At 38.8% G+C, this 19,288-nt stretch overlaps 1 protein-coding gene across 1 annotated transcript in view; it reads left to right on the top strand.

The window, feature by feature from the left end:
- IGSF5 (immunoglobulin superfamily member 5) overlaps positions 1 to 19,288 on the top strand; it is a 39,493-nt gene that overhangs the window by 9,725 nt on the left and 10,480 nt on the right. The window contains exons 4-5 of the mRNA XM_021717760.1: positions 4,820 to 5,119; positions 15,963 to 15,987. Of these exons, the coding sequence (XP_021573435.1) occupies positions 4,820 to 5,119; positions 15,963 to 15,987 (325 nt within the window). The remainder of the gene's footprint in view (positions 1 to 4,819; positions 5,120 to 15,962; positions 15,988 to 19,288) is intronic.

Raw genomic sequence — 19,288 nt, 5'->3', positions numbered from 1 at the left:
AATTAGATTTGATAGCATTTGATGGAGACAGTTCTACCTATTTTTACTTGGATTTTTGAAAATGCTTTTTTTTAACTTTAGAAATTTAGCTAAAGTGGTGTGTCTTTACTTTTCTGTGCCTTTAATTTTGTGTGGTTTAATTAAGGGTAGGATGATATTTTCTAAATAAGTGATTTTTTTGAGGCGACCTAGGACTATTGGCTTAGTTTGCATGACCAGATTCTTATTATAGTAATTTTTGATATAAGGGAAAGAACACAGGAAAAGGAATCAAAGATATAAATCCTGGTTTTGATTTCATCAGTTATCTAATGAAGAGAGACCCCTGAGATGACTCAATTTCTTCATCTTTAAAGTGGGTATAAGGCGTCCTTGCCTGATTTTCAGGTTTGCTGTGACAATCAGGTGAAAACAGACTGAGGATGGATTGAAGATTCCAAAGTTCTGTCTGATTCAATTCTCTGCACATTAAGTTGGGGATCCAGAGTGGTCCAGTGGCCAGTTATTGCAGACTTGGGTCCTGGCTTCCTGAGTTCACATTTTTAACTGTATTACTTACCAGTGATTGACCTTGAACACATTACTTAATGACTTTGTGTTCTAGTTTCCTCATCATAAGACTGTTGGGCATCAAATGAGTAGGCTTATGTGAAACCTTGATGATGCCTGGCTCCTAGTGATTATCAGATGGTTATTTGCTATTATGTATTGTGTTCCCAATGAAAAGCATGCAATTGTGTTAGGCATTTAAGGGTGACTCAAAGATGAATAGAATAAGACACAGCTCCTGTCCTTCAGAACTCCACAAGAAGAGTAGATAATGCCGGTTGCATATTCCCAGATAATAGATGTGCCACCCAGATGCTGGCAAGGGTGATGAAAGTGAGCCAGGTTCCAACTGGGAAGAGCGATGATAGAATCAGCAAAGCCTTCATGGACAATTCCACGGAGAAAGTGCCATTGGAGATGTGTCTTCAGGGTCTATAGATGGTAGGCAAAACAGGGAAGAAAAGGATGAGGATCAGGGAAACACAGGGGCAAAGGCATGGCTTATCATTGCTGTACTTATGACATGTCAAATTCATAAATCCAGGTGGTTTCATAGCATCTTTTCCCAAAGTCATAAATCTTACAAATTTGAATACCCCTAACATGCATCTTTATACATTGGTAGTTACTGTAGTTTTTGGTTTTAATACAGATGGAAGAACAAGCGTCTAGGAAAGTAAAAGACTTCTCCAAGGTCATGCGGAAGGAGCCCACAGAACCAGGACAGGACTCAGTCATTTTACCCTGGTCTCATTGGTCTGAATGGCACTTAATTCTCAGAGGAGTCAATGTTCTCTGAGCAAGGGGTCTCCCTTGAGGGAAAAAGAACATTGGGAAAAAAAGAGGAAACATCTGTAAATAATTATCCAATGAATATTTTTTCCCTCTTCATGTGTCAACACAAAAAATAAAGAGAGCTGACAATTAACTCCAAATTGAGTCATCTAAAATCTGTATAAATATTCTAGAAATCAGTTTTGCATAAAGTGTTTATCATGCTACTGAATGAGCTTTGTGAAAGTCAGTGGGGAAGAGTTGAATCCCAATTCTACATAGAAAAAAGAAAGGCTTCATATTGCTGCACTGGTCCATTTGTTGCCCAATCCACCAATTAACCACACACCAAACTCTAGACCACTTACGTTTTAGGAAAACAAAGACTTGAGTTAAACAGTAGATTATTAACTGAGGCAATACCATTCCTCCCAGTTTCTAGCATCTTTAACCACTTCAAATGAAAGAAAACAATGAACAAACACAAAACCCTTTAGACTTAAGAATAAACCCTCTTTCTGCTTATTGTTGCATTTACAGTAATACTTAAATTAGCAAAGATGCCTTGCTTTTTCCAAAAGAATATTCAGGAAAGGAATAATTGGAAATCTAACATTTCTTTTTTTTCTTTTTTTTATAAACAGTATTTTTTATTATGATATTGTGGGGTACAGGTTAAGGGTTAGGTATACAAATATGCTTCGTTCAGGTACCCTTGTTGATAAGAGGTGTCTCCCCGTCCCCAGACAGATGTTTACTACCACTAATCCCATCTCACTTCCCCTCCCTCCCCCCCCCATAGTTTCCCACCACTGTCAGTCATTTTCTTATGGTAATACGTTGGAAATCTAACATTTCAGGGTAAAAATATCTTTCAGAACTGATTCATTCTTTTAGGGTGGTCAGTGAAGGCACGATTGTTTTCCTAATACTGAGATGTTAGTTGCCTTTTATTCTCATCAGTGCCCAGGGAAGTTCTTCACTGAACATTGGGAAAGTCTTCATGACTCAGTGGACCAGCATTTTTCAAGTGACACAAAATCACGCAAGAGTATAAGATCTATTCAAAGAGCTAGGTGGTGCAATGGATTTTATTTTTATCTTAGAGTTGTTGGTGTACAAGTGAGGATTTGCTTCATAAGTTGCATTCAGGTGATATTTGGGCTTCTAGCTGGCCCTCTCTCCCACTGATAGTGGACCAGATACCCAGTGTGTTGTCTCATCTCTCTTCCTCCCTCCCTCTGCTAACAGGTCCAGTGTCTGGTGATCCTTCCCTTGTGCACGTGTGACCAGGGATCAGGGCCTGTTGAGTGAGAATAGATTTTAATATGACAGAGAATGAAAGTTCTTTGACATAGTTTCAGATTTCACAGTGCAACTAAGCTTTAAGAGGCCATCCTTGTTGAGTTTTGGTATAGTATCCAAGAATATCCACAATTATCTGGAAAAGCTATTAGAATACTCCTTACTGTTCCAACTGACATATCTGTGTAAAGTTGGGTTTCCTTTACATCCTTCAAATAAAGCAGATTGAATGAAGAAGCAGCCTGATATAAATGAGAATCCAGCCAGATCATATTACAGAGATTTGCACAGATATAACTTTTTTTGTTTAAATATATAATTTTTCAAGCCTCTTTTCCTAAGCCACTTTGGGCTTAGGAAACTAGGTCTCACAAATTGTTATTTGAAGCAATCACAATAAAAAACATGTTAATCTAAATTAACATGTAATGAATTATTGTTATTTTTAAGTATCTTAAAAATAATTATTTAAATTTAATTTCACATGTGATAAATATTGATAGATACAACCCACATAAACGAAAGGTCTTTGGAACCCTCTGTGATTTTGAAAAATGTAAAAGGTACTGAAGCCAATGCTTGAGAATTGCTGATATGGCCAAATCATCTCATTTGATAGGTGAAAAACAGAGAGCCCCACAATTTCAGTGACTTGCCCAAGGGGATAGCAATTTTGTGACAGAGCCAGAATTGAGAACAGAATTTTTGATTCTTAGTCCAGTGTTTTTTCCATTATATTATGTAGCCAGGAGTTTTAGCATGTTTTAGTTTGGAAATATCAACATATGAAGGGGGACACTCCAAAAAACCAAACCCCTGGAATTATTTTTTAGAGAGCAAGCCCCTTGTAGTACAGGTTTCCCCTGCTAGGTAAGCATTTTAGGAACCCACCAGCATCAGTGTACAAGTTAGTGTTTTTGTACCAGCTAGTATACCAACTAGCTAGACTGTGTTCAGTTTCAGTGAAATTTTTTGGGAGATTCTTTCAACACGATTGCCCATTTCATGATGGATGATTTATGAGTGCACCTGCCCACAATGTACTGAGTATTCAGCAGTTTCTGACCAAAACAGCATGACCCATGTTGCCCTACCCTCCCTATTCACCTGATTTCGCCCCAATTGACTTTTTTTGTTCTCCCTGATGAAAAAGTCCTCAAAGGGAAACAATTTGCTGATGTGAAAGAGGTGAAACAAAAAACAGTAGAAGCACTCAAAACCATCCAAATTGATGAGTTCAAAAACTGTTTTGAGAGCAGTGGAAAAAGCATATTCTCTATAGGTGTATTGCATCAAATGGTGAATACCTTGAAGGCAACTAAAGTTTAAACATGTAGGAAGAAATACAAAATGTTTTATAAATAAATTCTGGAATTTTTTGGGTCTCCCTTATATATACATTTCACTAAAGCTGTGTCTTTACTGGGGCCAATCCTTGGGTTATTTTAGTAATACTAGAAAAAGCAAGTATAATTTTGGTGTGGGTTATTTACGTTGTGAATGCCAGTCTATGCAAGTATGTCCTTAATCAAAATTTTAAAATAATTTATCTGAGTAAGTTATTCTGATCCATGATTTTGGGCTAGCAATTTCTGTAATTATAGTATTTTGATTTTTATTTATTTGTTATATTGATTTAATTTGATGTTGATTTAATTTGTGACAAGAAATATTTTGAGGCACTGTCATGGGCAGTTATGTTTCAAACTATGTGGCCCCCATAATAAAAAAAATTAATATGATTAACCACAACTCCAGGAGATCCTTGCTTCTCTCTGGGATGTGTCCTCCTGACATTAAGAAGAAGGTGGCAATTGTTTCCCATTTTGCCATTGCCCCCAGGAGGTCCCAAGGCAACTTTGCAACTCCACTTCAGGGATTAGTTAGCCTCCTATGACATTCATGACTGCATTTTCCTTTCCATATTATTATTTTTCCCTGCCTAATTCTAATGTATTCATTTTCTATGTAATTTTATGTTTTCTTGTGAGCAACGTCACTTTCTTCAGAAAACCCGGTAGGTATAAAAAGAGGACAAAGAAAAGACTTGAGTTAAGATTTTTCTGGTACAGACACAGCCTCTTTGTAGATTTCATGAATTGTGATTTGAAGCAAAAATTTAAAAAAAAAAAGAAAAATAATGCCTAGAACTGTCATTTCTTCCAAATGTTTTTTCTCTTTTCTTCTTTAGTTATGGGGAAATTGTTCCTTCCCAGTGACAGTCTGATAGTCACTGAGGATGAACCTTGTAATGTTACTTGTCGAGCATCAGGCTGGTCCCCACTCCCGAATATTTCCTGGGAAATCCATGTCCCAGTCAGCCATTCAAGCTATTATTTCATTCCGGAGCCCGACGACCTTCAAAGTGCAGTGAGCATCCTGGCTCTGACCCCACAGGGCAATGGGACTTTGACTTGTGTGGCTGTCCTGGAGAGTCTGCAGGCCCACAAATCTGCAACTGTAAACCTTACTGTGATTCAGCCTCCCCTGGGTAAGTGATGATTATTTCATGTTTTTATTTTATATATCACACAACTTCATCAACAATGCTTAGGAAAAATGGATGGCGACTTGATTTCAGGTAGAGCTGGTAAATGAAAACAAATCACACCTGCTATCAGCTGTGTCCCCGTCTACTCATCTGCCTTTTAAATTCCATCTTAAAGTTTTTCTCTCTTTTATAATTACATTAAAAAACCAGTTAGAATCTTGCCAATCATTTATCATAAAACAGCATCAAGTTCAGAGACAAATACTTGAATTTGATATTTATGTCTGGCTTTTATCCACCACTGTTCCAGTTGGGTCCCACTCCCTGAGCAAGTCCAAATAGTTGAGGAGGATGTTCAGATTCTTTTGGATTTCTTCCAATATTAGTGGAATTATGATGCTTCATTTTTCACCCAGTAAATCCACAGTGTATGTGAAAGCATCGATTCTAACTATATTGCTTAACTTGACTAAATGGCATAATTTTAAAGTTTAAAGGTATCTTTAGAATGAAGAAATTTGGGACACTCCACCTTAACCAAATGATCAAATGTAATACCAATGATAGAGAAAATTGTTTCATATGATCACATGACATTATTCCATCCTCTAAAGAATCTCCCGTGGGGTTCTTGGCATAGCAGAAACTCTAATCATGTTCCTTGAAGGAGCCTGTAAGCTCTGAGTCAGCCTGGACAGGGAAGGGCTGGGGCTTTGAAGATTTACTTTAACTTCATTTTATAGAACAGGAAGGAAAGCCTAGAGAAATATTGGACTTCTCTCCAGGTCACACAGCTGATGGGGCAGAGCTAGGTCTAGAAGTTACGAACAACTTTTCTTTTGGTCTGAAGCTTTTCTTGCTACAAAAACACCTTCAGGTAAGATCTTTTAAAGTTCAGAACAAACCTATAGCCAAAGCAAAATAATAATACTAACAATAATAAACAGCACTATATAGTACTTACCAAGAATTGGGCACTGTTCTAAGCACTTCTCAAATAGTCACCAAAGTTACCTGCCCAACAGCTCTTTTGTAAAGGGGAGGTGACAGGGACAGTGTTGTTTGGATTTTACCGAAGTCTGTAGAGTTAGTGAATAACAGGGACAGCCCGGGACAGTTTGTCTCCATAATTTGCTCACCTGTCAGCTCCACCCACCACATGGACACCTATTTGGAGGGTATATGAGTGTCCTGTGGCTGCTACAATAAAGTACCACAGACTGGTGACTTAAACAAACAGAAGTGTATTGTCTCACAGTTCTGGAGGCTGGAAGTCTGAGATCAAGGTGTCAGCAGGATTGGTTCTTCTGAGGACTGTGAAGGAGAATTCATTCCATGTCTCTCTGCCCTCATCTTCACATGGTGTTCTCTCATTTGTTGTCTTTCCTGATAAAAATATTTTTGAAGGCTAAATATTTTTGGTATCATTGGTAGTAAGTTTGATCATTTGGTTAAGGTATAGTTCCCCAAATTTCTTCACTGTAAAAGTACATTTATGTCTTTGTAATGAATATGTAATCTATGGATACTGTGGAAATATCCTGTTTGCTCAGTCTTTCACCTAATCACTTCACTTCTAAGCCATTACCTGAATCAATTATTTCTATGGTGGTTATATGAGATTGATTTCCTGCTTCCATCATTTTTTCCATATTTTGTAGTTGGCATTCTTTTGTAAAGAAGAAATTTCTTTCTCTTTTCATTTTTCACAGTTTTAGTAGGGACTCATTTTAGTTCAGTACATTATGATCTACTCCTATCATTATTCATTTAGATGCCCAGATTGTTCCAGATTTAGCCAGTGAGAATCCTTTCAAGCTGGCTCTGGTGTCCTTCTGACATGTCCCTATTAGTTTTTGAGAACCTGGCCAACTTAATTTGCCCTCCCCTGTCCCAGGCTGGAACCAGTCATGTCTCCAAGGAGTCAACTTTAGCTCTCCTATTTAATCTATTAAAATATAATAAAGTATGGTCCAGGCTTTGAAAGGGAAGATTAAAAAAAAAAATTAGCACCCAGTAGAATAAAGTGGACTGTTTAAAGCACATACCTTAACAAGGTAATAATGCAGCAAGAACTCTGGTCTGATTGATGGTATGCTATAGAAGTGGATTTTAGAGATTAGCTTGTTTGCAATTTTTTTTTTGTAGTGGAAGGGGAAGGAAAGGGGTACTTAATTTCTCTTGATCAGGTTTAATTCAGCTGAATTCTTTTTGGACTTGGCCCGGTGTCTTAATGACGGCAGTTGGAGGCATGTTGGCTGGGAGAGGAAGGCTCAGTGGGTGTCTTGCAATGAGTTTTGCTTTATTGGACTCATTTGGAAAAGGGTAATTTGTTTCTAAATTATTCATCAAGATCCAGAGCAGCTGGTGGCTGGCTGCATGTTGTGTGTTTTATGTAAGTTTTATTAGTTGAAGACTTTATTGCTGCTTTGGCTACTGAAGCTGTTGACCAGAGGAGGCTTTAAGGAGCACAGCCACAGCTTTAAGGTTTACAGAGAGTCGAGAGTTAATGAGGCTGGGTCCGTTCAGGCTTCTTCAGGAATTGGATAAACATCAATTTTTCTACCCATTTCTTAAAATTGCAAGACATTTGTTTTTACTTCTGGAATGATCTCTGTAAGTGGTTGAAAGAAGAATGACAACAGTGGTTTAGGAAACCTAGTGAGGTCAAGTCAAAGGATTGTTTGAAGTACTTACTGGTTTATAGTTCAAAAGGCTTCATTAAAGAAAAGCATATTGAGAGTGGGTATGGTGGTTCATGCCTGGAATCCTAGCTCTTTCGGTGGCCAAGGTGGGAGAATCATTTGTGATCAGGAGTTTGAGATCAGCCTGAGCAACATAGCAAGATCCCTGTCTCTAAAAAAATAAAATAATAAAGTTAGCTGGGTGTGGTGGTATGTGCCTTCAGTCCCAGCACCTTCAGAGGCCAAAGTGAGAGGATTGTTTGAGCCCAGGGGTTTGAAGTCGCAGTGTGCTAGAACCATGCCACTGCACTCAAGCCTGGGTGACAGAACAAGACCTTGTCTCAAACATCAACAACAACAATAACAAAAAAGCATATTGAAAGAGATACTGCTTATCTAATGCTAATCAGTTTTAAACATTAACTTTCTGTATTGCTAACATAATAAAAACCTCAAGCATTGTAGACATACATAAAACCAGAGGGTGAGTCTCCTCTATCCCCATCTGAGATACACACTGTCAGTGCCATCTGTGACCCTCTGGGTTGTGTTTTGCGCACTTATTTTTGTATAGGTTGTGAAATGATTAAAATGAAATAATATTTCTAGGTCACATGAACACTGTGGAGAATGTAGTGATGGCTGGCTGTAATCTTACTTTTTTGAGAAGAGTGTTAAAAGTGATAGTCTTGGGTTTTCACTCTGGCACTGATGGTGCAACTTTGGATGAGCCACTAATCTCTGGGTCTCAGTTTTCTCACCTGTAAAATGGGTGGGAGAGGAACAGAGAGATTCTCTCTCCTCACTTTGTGTCAGAGTCACCAGAGGTGCCATCACATATAACTCTGATGCTTGGACCCTCCCCGGAAGTTCTGGTTTCACTGGCGTCTGTGGAGTCAGGAACTGGAAAAAAAAAAAACAAAACCCAAATGACTCTAATGGGAGACCAGGACTGGGGGCTACTGGACTGAAAAATCTTTAAGGCCCCACATTCCCATCCAGCCTCATCAGGTGCTGTACCCACACAGACTGGGACATTAGGCAGCCTGGGTTCCAATCCCAGCTCACCCACTCACTAGCTGAGTGACCTTCAGCAAGCCACTTACTTGCATTGATCATTAGTTTTCTCGTCTGTCACATTGAGATGATAATAATGCCTACCTTATAAGGTTACTGTTGGTGTGAGAAGTAAGCAGGTTAAAATGTCCAAAGCATTTAGGACAGCTGCTGTCACTGAGCACACAGGACAGAAGAGTGAGTAATTATTATCATCCATCTTATTGATTCAGTGATCTCCTGTGCTCCCTCTAGTGAGCACAGGAACATGCTTTTCATATGTTGGTGGTGATATTTTGTATTAATATACCCTTTGCACATGTTGGTGGTGACATTTTATGTTAATACAGTTGGTTTCAAGAAATTCTATGCACCCTTTTAAAGTTCTATGCATTCCTTTGAGAGCATCTGGGAAACACTATTTTCCTTTTCTTCACAGATGGGTAAAGGACAATCTTGAAGCTGAGATTAAAGCAGACAGTAAAGTCAGTAATGTGGCCCTAATGAGCACACAGTGGTGTGGAGGAACATAGGGAGAAGGGAAAGTGGGGTTGAACTTGGAGATAATTTTACTTAGTCACTATTTGTAAGTTACTAAGATATAGATTATTCACCCTCTTCAGCAAATCTGCAATTCACATTGAACTATGCATATCCACCTTCTTCATAAACTATAAGGCAGGAGTCAGTGCCCAACTGTAGACTTTCTACAAACAGATTTACTTTGTACCTGGGCCATATTTTCCCCAGAAGGATTTTTCCTCATTGGAGACAAAATGTGGCAGAATGGAAAGACATGCGTCAGACCTCTGGCTTCCTGTTCTGAGTGCCCTCGTGCAGTTTACTCAGTCTCTGTATCCTAAATGTCTTATCTGCATGATGAAGGGATTGGATTATGAATGAGAGTCATTCCAAGAGTATGTGTTTTCTGTTCATTGTCATGATTTTTGATCTATGGCCATTATTATTTATTTTTTCCAATCTACTGCAAATGTACTCATTAAAAAAAATAACCTCATACTACACATAATTATTCATTTTGCATATGGATATACTTATATATGTAGTATATGATACATTAAAAACAGTCAGCAGAATAAGAAAGGTCTATCTATGTAGCTGTAACCTTAAATCTGCCTCCTCCTGGCTCATACACTATGCTTTAACCTCCACTGGATTAGAGGGAGACTTAAGCTTAGGTTTCTCATAGGTGTGAGACTCTCTGGAAGGTCTGCCTTCTAATGGAGTGTGGTCACAGCAAATAGGAAAAGAAAGAATGAGTGATGTTCTTGGTACTAGTTGCCATTTTGGTAGAGCCTGGGAGTTTTAACTGAGGTCAGGCATCATTTTGCTGAACTTTGTGGCTAAATCAAGGGAGAAGAGTGTGTAAAGTCACTATGTCACCCACTTTCTTCTTTGCTTCAGTCACCACCCTCAGAAAGGTGACCCTCCCCTTCCTTTAAAAATGCACTCCCTGAAGATAAAGCAGGCTATCTCTGTGCTAGATTAGAGGAAAGGCTGTTACATCCAGTCACAAGAAGGTTGATAGAAGGCTGGCACGCTAATATTTCTCCCAATAGGGGAAGAAAAAGCCACTGATAGGGAGTGTTTAAGTCAACAGGCAAGTTGTCTTATGCCAGTGGGAATTTCAAGTCTATCCCTTAAATCTGGAGCCAGATCTTAATGTTTAATTCCAGTCAGCTCCCTCATTGTGGAAACTTGTAATATTTGTAACCTTAGTAAAGGAGTTCGTTCAACTAGATGTAGGATAACCATAGCAATCTTGAACCATATAGCACACTCAGAATGTTCACACATATCCCTGAGCAGCTTAGTGGGGCAAGAGTTGTTGCTGGTAAGAGAGTCAGAGGCCAAAGGCAATGCAGCAAGTAAACGGTGGCTTTGAGACTTGACTGGTTCTATTGATAGGAAGCGCATTGGTCAGTCCCATAATTTCCAAACAGTAGTCTGATTTTCAACTTGGGATTGTGAATATCATTAATGTAGTCTGGACTTCATCATTTTATGATCACATATATGGGAGGAGGAGTATAGAAGCTTTATGTCATGTGGGAGTGTTGCTTGGGCAGTATTTACATTTTGGCTGCATGCAAGGGATTCTCAAAATGTAAGTCACCAACCACATGCATCACAATAATCAGAGGCACCATTCCCTCAGACTGTGTCACTGAAGTTGGGCTTTGAATCTGCATGTGCCACACGCACTCTGGTGGTGCTTAGGATTCTGCTTTTTGTGGAGCAAGGGGATACACTTGCTCTCTGCATGTAAGGGACTGGCTTATGTTAGTGCCCCAATTCTGGGACTAGAGAGGTGTGGCATGGGAAGCGTCGAATCCTGTTCCCTCTCCCTCACTTTTTCTTGGAAAACCCTTGTCCTGTCCCTACCTGTCTCAGCTCATCTCAGAAAGATGGTGTGTGATGTGGAGTTAGACAGCATTAGAAAAATAGTTTGGTTTTCCTACAATTCTACAGTTCTGCTCTAGACAACTTACTATTGGGAGAAGCATGGGTTCTAGGCCTGGTTCAACTGCAGTTGACTGCCTGGTGCATAGACTGCTCTTCTCCATGTAGAGCCACAAAGGAAATCCTCTTGATCTGTGCGTATCCATCCCTTCCCCATCCACCTGTCCGTCCATCCATCCATCCATCCATCCATCCATCCATCCATCCATCCACCCATTCATCTGTCTATTCAACCATCCATCCATCCATCCACCCATTCATCTGTCTATTCACCCATCTATCCATCCATCCATCCATCCATCCATCCATCCATCCATCCATCCATCCATCTACCTGTTGTTCTTGATGTGTGCAAGGTGCTCAGGGTATAAGAAAAATAAAACATAGTCCTTGACCTTGAGAGGACTAAGTCCAGTTTAGATAGTAACAGATATATAAGAAAAAAATGAAAGCAACAGCTAAATTAAGCTGATTTCATAGACATTGGAGCCATCTCTAATGGATGTGAGGCATTAAAAAAAGAAACTTAAAATTATTTAGCACTTCTTAATGCCTTAGAAAGAAATATTAAAAGTCATCTCAGGTCATTCAGAGTAGCTTTGCATGAAGGGCAAAAGACAAATATTTATATTTAATAATTTTTAAAAACACAGAGTTCCCGAATTTTAGTACTTATTTTTAGATAATTCTGTGGACCATTCTGCAGTTGGATTCTTCTCAGTATCCAGGTGGTTGATGATTGTAGCCACCAGGGCATGAGTGATCATCTGTAACTATTCCTACAACTTATTCTGAGCATTTAACTTTTACACAGGAATAGCATATGACAATTGTGAGGTCAATTGTCAAGAAAAACTCCAAGGAAGAACATTCAAGAGCTATTTTTAAACTCTAACTTCTGGTTCCAAAGTGGTGGATGGACATCGATTTCAAAGCAGAGCCCATTTTTCTTCAGATGCAGTCAACTGTTTTGATATTCTCTAGTGATTAGCATCTAAGATGACATACATTTACACTGAGATACCACCCACACACTCAGGGTTGAGTGAAAGCTTTTTGTTGAATAGCAATTCATAGTTAAACAGATCAATTTAAGTGTTTGTGGCTTGACTTCTGTGTGATTCAGTACAGAGAATTAAATGTCGAATAAGGACCCTCTTGGGAACATTAATATAGTTCCCACACTGTCCAACAGGGCTTTCTATGATGATGGAAATGTTGTACATCTGTGGTAAATGAGCTCTTGAAATGTAGCTAGTACAACTGAGGCACTGAATATTTAATTACCTATAGTTTTAATTAATTTAAATTTGAGTTTGTGTAACCACATGAAGCCATTTGGACGCGTTGTCTAAGACATGATGCAAAAAAATCAAAATGTTCTTTTGCTTCTCTTTCCTTCTCTTCCCACCTCCTGATTGCTCTGCCTCACCTTACCCTTTTTCTCTCCCCATTACATACCTACTGGATGAAATAAAAGGGCAACGTAGACATAAAAGACATGAAGTCCATGAAGAGCTATGGAAAAAGCAATGACTGTGTTGAGGAATTAATTCCGAGGATTGGGAGGTGCATTTGGGATTGGGGCTGCAGTGAAAGTCGTGCTCCTAAGTTCCTTTAGAAGTAGCCCTCCTTGATTGTCCTGATTTCCTCTGGGCTCTGGACTCTCAATGGGTAGGAACATGGAAGGGAGAGCCAAAAGTCATTCCTCTAGTCTTGTCAAGCAGTAGCTGCTCAAAAAGTATTTCTTAACTAAATAAAGGATATCCAAGTGTGATTGGCATGAACTTCGATCTTGAGGAGTTACCAGCCTAGTCTGGCCTTATCTACCTCTTGGTAATGTGAGAAGCATTAATCAACTAATGCTTGGACGAGGTTACTAAGCGGTTATGTACTGGTAGAAATAAGTATTTGGAAAATACCATGCACTATTGCATAATTAAACACATTGAAAGAAATTTGGCCTATGACACCTAACTGCAACAGGTTGAATGACTATAATATTACTAGAAACTACAATGAAACTTATAGTGAGGCAGAATCAGTAATTCCAGACAGTGTAATTATCACTAATTTTTTTTCCCTTTTCTGACCTTATAGGCAGTAGTGATAAACCAGGTGCGTCATTGCCTACCTGGGCCAAAATTGCAGTATTGTTTTCACTGCTTTTGGTTCTGATAATTGTTCTGATTATAATCTGCTGCCGCTGCTATTGTGTTCCTGGGAAAGGAAAAAAAGGTAATCTTTTTTGTTCATATAGATTTGTATATACTTTTGAACTTTTAGTACAAGTAGTTGAAGTCAATGAGCTCACCAGCTCTTTCAAAAGATACATTACCCCCAGTGATATATCACCTTACATCTGTTAGAATGCTGTCATAAAAAGGTGAAATATAACAGGTGTTGGTGAGAATGTGTAGAAAAGGGAACCCTTAGAGCCAGGTATGATGGCTCATGCCAGTAATCCCAGCAATTTGGGAGGCATAAGTGGGAGGATTGCTTGAGCTCAGGAGCTCAAGATCAGCCTGGCCAACATAGCAAGATCCCATTCTACCAAAAAAAAAAAAAAATAGCCAGGCACGGTGGCATGTGCTTGTAGTTCCAGCTACTTGGGAGGCTGAGGCAGGAGGATTGCCTGAACCCAGGAGGTCAATGCTATGGTGAGCTGTGATTATGCCACTGCACTCCAACCTGAGTGACAGAGTAAGTCTCTGACTCAAAAAAATTTAAAAAAAAAAGAAAAGAAAAGGGAATCCTTGCATACTGTTGGTGGGAATGTAAGTTGGTTACATATGGAAAACAGTATGGAACTTCCTTAAAAAATTAAAAATAAAATTACTACATGATCTAGTAATCCTACTACTGGGTCTATATACAAAAATGCATCACTCCAATGAAGAGGTATCTGCAGTCCCATGTTGTTCATCGCAATGCTATTCACAATGTGTCCATTGATAGAAGAATGGATAAAGAAAATGTGGTATATTTACACAATGGAGTACTAGTTAGCCTTAAAAAAGAAAAAAAAAATCCTGTCCTTTGCTACAACATGGGTAAATCTGGAGAGCATTACAATAAGTTAAGTAAGCCAGCTACAGCAAGACGAATACTGCATGATCTCAATTATGTGTGGATCTAAAAAAATTAAGCTCAGAAATAGAGAGTAGGATGGTGGTTACCAGGGGGTGGGTGCAGGGGTTTGGGGAGATGTTGGTCAAAGGGTACAATGTTTCAGTTAAACAAGTGAAATGAGTTCTGAAGATTTATTGCACAGCGTGGTGACAATAGTTAATGACATATTGTGCACTTGAAAGTTGCTAAGAGAACAGATCTTAAATAGTCTCTCCAAGAAAGGTGATAAATACGTTAGGTGATGAATATGTTAATTAGATTGATTTAATCATTTCACAATGTATACATATATATCAAAACATCACATTGTACACTAAATATATACAATTTTCAATTGTCAGTTGGATCTTAATAAAGCTGGGAAGACAACAACAAACAAAATAAAGGCAAAACAAATGAAAAACTGACTTTCAGAGCATTTGAAAGGAATTATGGGAAATTCTTAGGGAAGGAAAGGACTCTTTTAAGAAAGGAAGCCGTTCTTTTGGGTTCTGATGCAACCCTTCAGGAAGGCCAGAATCTTTACACTGTTAAGAAGGTGATGAAGTGGTGCTTTTCCCACCAGACACTGATTTTTAGTTTTTGTGCTTATTTGTAAGGATATATGGCTATTGTAATGTCATTTAGATGTTATGGTTTTTCCAGAATAATACCTACATATCTGAGCACATTAAAACGTTGTTTCCTATTTTAAAGAATTATAAATCTCCCTTTATAGGAGAATGTTGATGTAGTAGTAAAAAGAAAATAAGATCTTCTGTTAATAAAAAAGTACAAATGAAATTAGTAACAATGATTACATGTTTCTTTTGAATGAAGTTCTCTGAGATGTTCTAAGTCATATGAAATCAGTGCATTTGTTATTTTGAAATCAATGCCTTGCTATTTCCTGTTTCCAAATTCTAGATTCCCTATAGCCCATGAATCCATTGATCAAAAACATTAGCAATTTAATGACAGCGTTTTTGGGGGAGAAGGGCACAGATGCATTAGTTGATAGCATTGGTACATATTGATTGAAAATGTATCTCCAAATTAAAGAAATATGATACTACTACTATAATAGTGTCTAGTTAAAAATATTATAACACTAACACCTACCTCTTGGGTTGTTGTAACAATGAAATGTGATTATACTTTGCAAAGAGCTGGTGTGGTGTTGAATGAATGTCAGCTGTGATTGATAATTCAGAGCCTGTCTTCTCGCTGAATAGGGACTTTATAATCTATTTACTAAGTACTTATTGGCACCTACTATTTTTCAGTCCTAGGGATTATTTGTTTTTCTGATGGTTAACAGTGAATTCTACTTTCCTTATCCTTGGAAGTCATTTGATAATGTGTTGTGAGAGAACTTAGTAATACCTTCTGGGTCACAGTACTAAGGTGAGGGCTATTAAAATCAGGAAGTCTACAGAAATCAATGAGATTTTATTTTAAAAGTAAGCATCTTGATTTTTCTAATGCGATTTTATTCTCTTTTGCAGAATCTAATTATCAAAGTGAAATAGGGTAAGTTTGAAATCACATCTATTTTCTGAAAACAAAACCAAAAAACAACGACAATGATAGTACACACACACACACACACACACACACACACACACACACACACACACACAAGCACAGATGTAGGATTTTAGGATTCCTGTCTCTCAAGTCAAGTACTGAAAATATACAACTCGGAAAAACGTATGCCAATCACAAACTCACAGGGCAACATTAACTGCGGCATAAAATAGGTGGGTTGCTACTGCCAGCCTTGACTTCCTCTGACTCACTTAAGGAAACGGATCTTTTCTTAGTGTCAGGCATTTGCAGCTCTTTCCACAAGAGGACACTGTGTACCATGACTGTCTTCTTGCCTGCTTCAAGTCAAGGCCAGAGCCACCAGCAGAGGTCCTATTGGGATTTCTGGGAGGGACAGTAGAGAACACTGAGCCTGGCTGGATGCCTGCAGGGCATGGGGAACTGCCTAGGCATACAAATTGGGCAGTGGTCCTGCTTGTTCAGCGGACTGGGTGGGTAGGACTGAAACGTTCCTCTCGTGGCTGCCCAGAAATAGCTGCAAGCACATTTAAGGTACCTATGTCAAGGACTTACAATAGAATACAGAAACCAATTTAAGTGTCTGTAAACATAGTCATAAATGAACCAAAGGGAGGGTTTTTTAGACAGCAGTGTTTTGTTGTGGGTGTTACCACAACCACGTCTAGTTTTCAGTATTACTAGACAATTCAAATTATTATTATTATTATTTTTTGAGTTGGAGTCTCACTCTTTCGCCCAGACTGGAGTGCAGTGGCATGCTCCCGGCCACCGCAGCCTCCACCTGGTGGGCTCCAGCGATCCTTCCGCCTCAGCCTTCCAAGTAATTGGAACTACAGGCATGTGCTACCACATCGGGCTAATTGTTTTGATTTATTGTAGAGATGAGGTCTCGCCAAGTTGCCCAGACGGGTCTCGAACCCACGGGCTCAGGCAATTCACTCACCTAGGCCTCCCAAAGTGCAGGATTACAGGCTGAGCCACCACCAAGCCCCGCCGACAATTCAAATTTTTTAAGTGCTGAGATTTTAAAATGCCTTTCAGCTACTATGAATGAATGAGTATAGTCACCATGTGACAGATACCATCCATTCTCCCTCTGACCCCAGGCAAAAACGAGGTTTTGAGAGAGGACACCTTTCAAAACACTCTGAGGACACACAAGACTGCAATCTGAAAATATACCTCCTTTGTGGCCTGACTTAGGGCAGGGAAGAGGAAGGAAATGTGGCCTGGTAATTATTCTGACTGTTCTCTTGATTGCTGCTACCAGTAGGATCGAAGTCTGAATTCTTGGGCTCAGCATTACTGACTGTCTTGTTTCTGTTCTCTTATGGTCTCAGGTGATTTCAGAGCACAGTAAAATGACCAACAGCTATTCAGGATAATGAGTAGAGAGAATAACAATGGCACAAATAGTATAATGATGATGGTAGTGATGATAATAGCTAGTATACCAGTGAGCACCTAAAATACATGCTGGGTACGATTCTAAGCTTGGAAGAGGTTTTTATCTTACTTCCTGCTCATAATTCTCTGAGGCTCTTTTTCCATTTTGTAGATGGGGAAACTGAGATACAGAGAGGTTAATATTCCTAGCATCCTCTGTCTAAAGTGGAAGGGTGGACATGTGAATAGGGCATTCCTGCCTCAGAGCTGGACTATTCCTCTTTCTGCAGTCTTTCTACTTAGGCTAGACTGAGTTAGGCCCCAGAGGCATGGTAGGGGTGGCCCAATGACTGCTGAAATCCAACCTGCTATTTTCTTTCTATTGTGTTCATGGTACAAACTCCAGCTGCTGGAAGACTGCTTTTGCATTAAAATAACATATTTTTTCTTATAGAATTAATGTTTGTGGTAGAAAAAATATCAAGATAGGTATAAGAAATAGTTTTAAAATCACCCAGAGTTTTATTGTCCAGAAGTAATTATTGTTGTCTAAGTATGTATATGTTCACACATATACCCATAGATAGGTACACATCCACATTTTGTGAAATTTGGATCATAGTAAATATTATTTTATAGCTTCCTTTTTAAATTTGACACATCTTGAAGACTATTTCTGTTAACAAGTACTACCCACAACATTTCTGCTTAGTTTGATAAAGTTTGTAACTGAAGTACATCATTGAGTACAGAAGAGTACAAATATCATAGGTGTGTTGCTTGATTAATTTTCATGAAACACACTTGCCTGGGCCTTGATGGCCAAAATTCTGAGCTAGAACATCCTTGGCACCCCCCCAAACTCCCCGGACCTTCATCAAATTGCTGCCTGTCCCACCTCTCCAAAGGTGACATCCTTCTGACATCTTTCATATTCCCAGAAATTAGATTTATATAAATTTTATGTAAAATATATTGTGTATAGTCATTCATATCTGCCTTCTTGAGCTTCATGCTGTGAGACTGATCTGTACTGTGGCATGTGGGTGTAAATGGTTTGTTATGAAGGGAGATCCTCCAAAAATCAAAATTATTTTTTGGAGGGTGGGGGCCTTGTAGTACAGGCTTCGCCCACTAGGTAAGTGTTCTAGGAACGCATCGGCATCAGTGTGCCAGCTAGCGTTATTATGAGAGGCTATGTTTGGCTTCAGTGATTCTTTCAACACGTTTGCCTATTTTGTGATGGATGATTTACAAGCACACCTGCCCACACCACGCTGAGTGTTCAGCAGTTTTTGACCCAAACCAGCATGACCTTTGTGCCCTGCCCTCCCAATTCTCCCAATCTCACCCAAGTGACTTTTTTGTTTCCCTGGATGGAAAAAGTCCTCAAAGGGAAATATTTTGCCAAAGTGGAAGAAGTAAAACAAAAAACAACAGAAGCACTAAAAGGCATCAAAATTGACTAATTCAAAAATTGTTTTGAGTAGTGGAAAAATCGTCTCAATAGGTGTATTGTATCAAATGGAGAGTACTTTGAAGGTGACTGAAGTTTAAACATGTAAGAATAAAAACACAATGTTTTGTAAATAAATTTCAGTTTTTAGGATCCCCCTTCATATTATGTTGTATTACACTCTGGGTATATATTCAACTTATTTTTTCTTTTTGCTTTAAATAAGCATTTGGAGAATTTTCCGATTGAGGCCATCACAAATACTACAGCTCTGAGCATTCTTGTATGTCTTTTTTTTTTTTTTTTGAGTTGGAATCTCACTCGGTCACCCAGACTGGAGTGTGCAGTGCTTCCATATGTCTTGATTTAGCTACCTAGAACAAGTACAAAGAATAACCCTGCCTCATTTTTTCCCATCAG

The sequence above is a fragment of the Carlito syrichta genome, unplaced genomic scaffold, assembly GCF_000164805.1.
Source record: "Carlito syrichta isolate Samal-C Ts95f unplaced genomic scaffold, Tarsius_syrichta-2.0.1 Scaffold310954, whole genome shotgun sequence".
Classification (NCBI taxonomy): Eukaryota; Metazoa; Chordata; class Mammalia; order Primates; family Tarsiidae; genus Carlito; species Carlito syrichta.
Note: the sequence above shows the minus strand (reverse complement) of the source record. Positions and strands in the feature narration are given on the sequence as shown.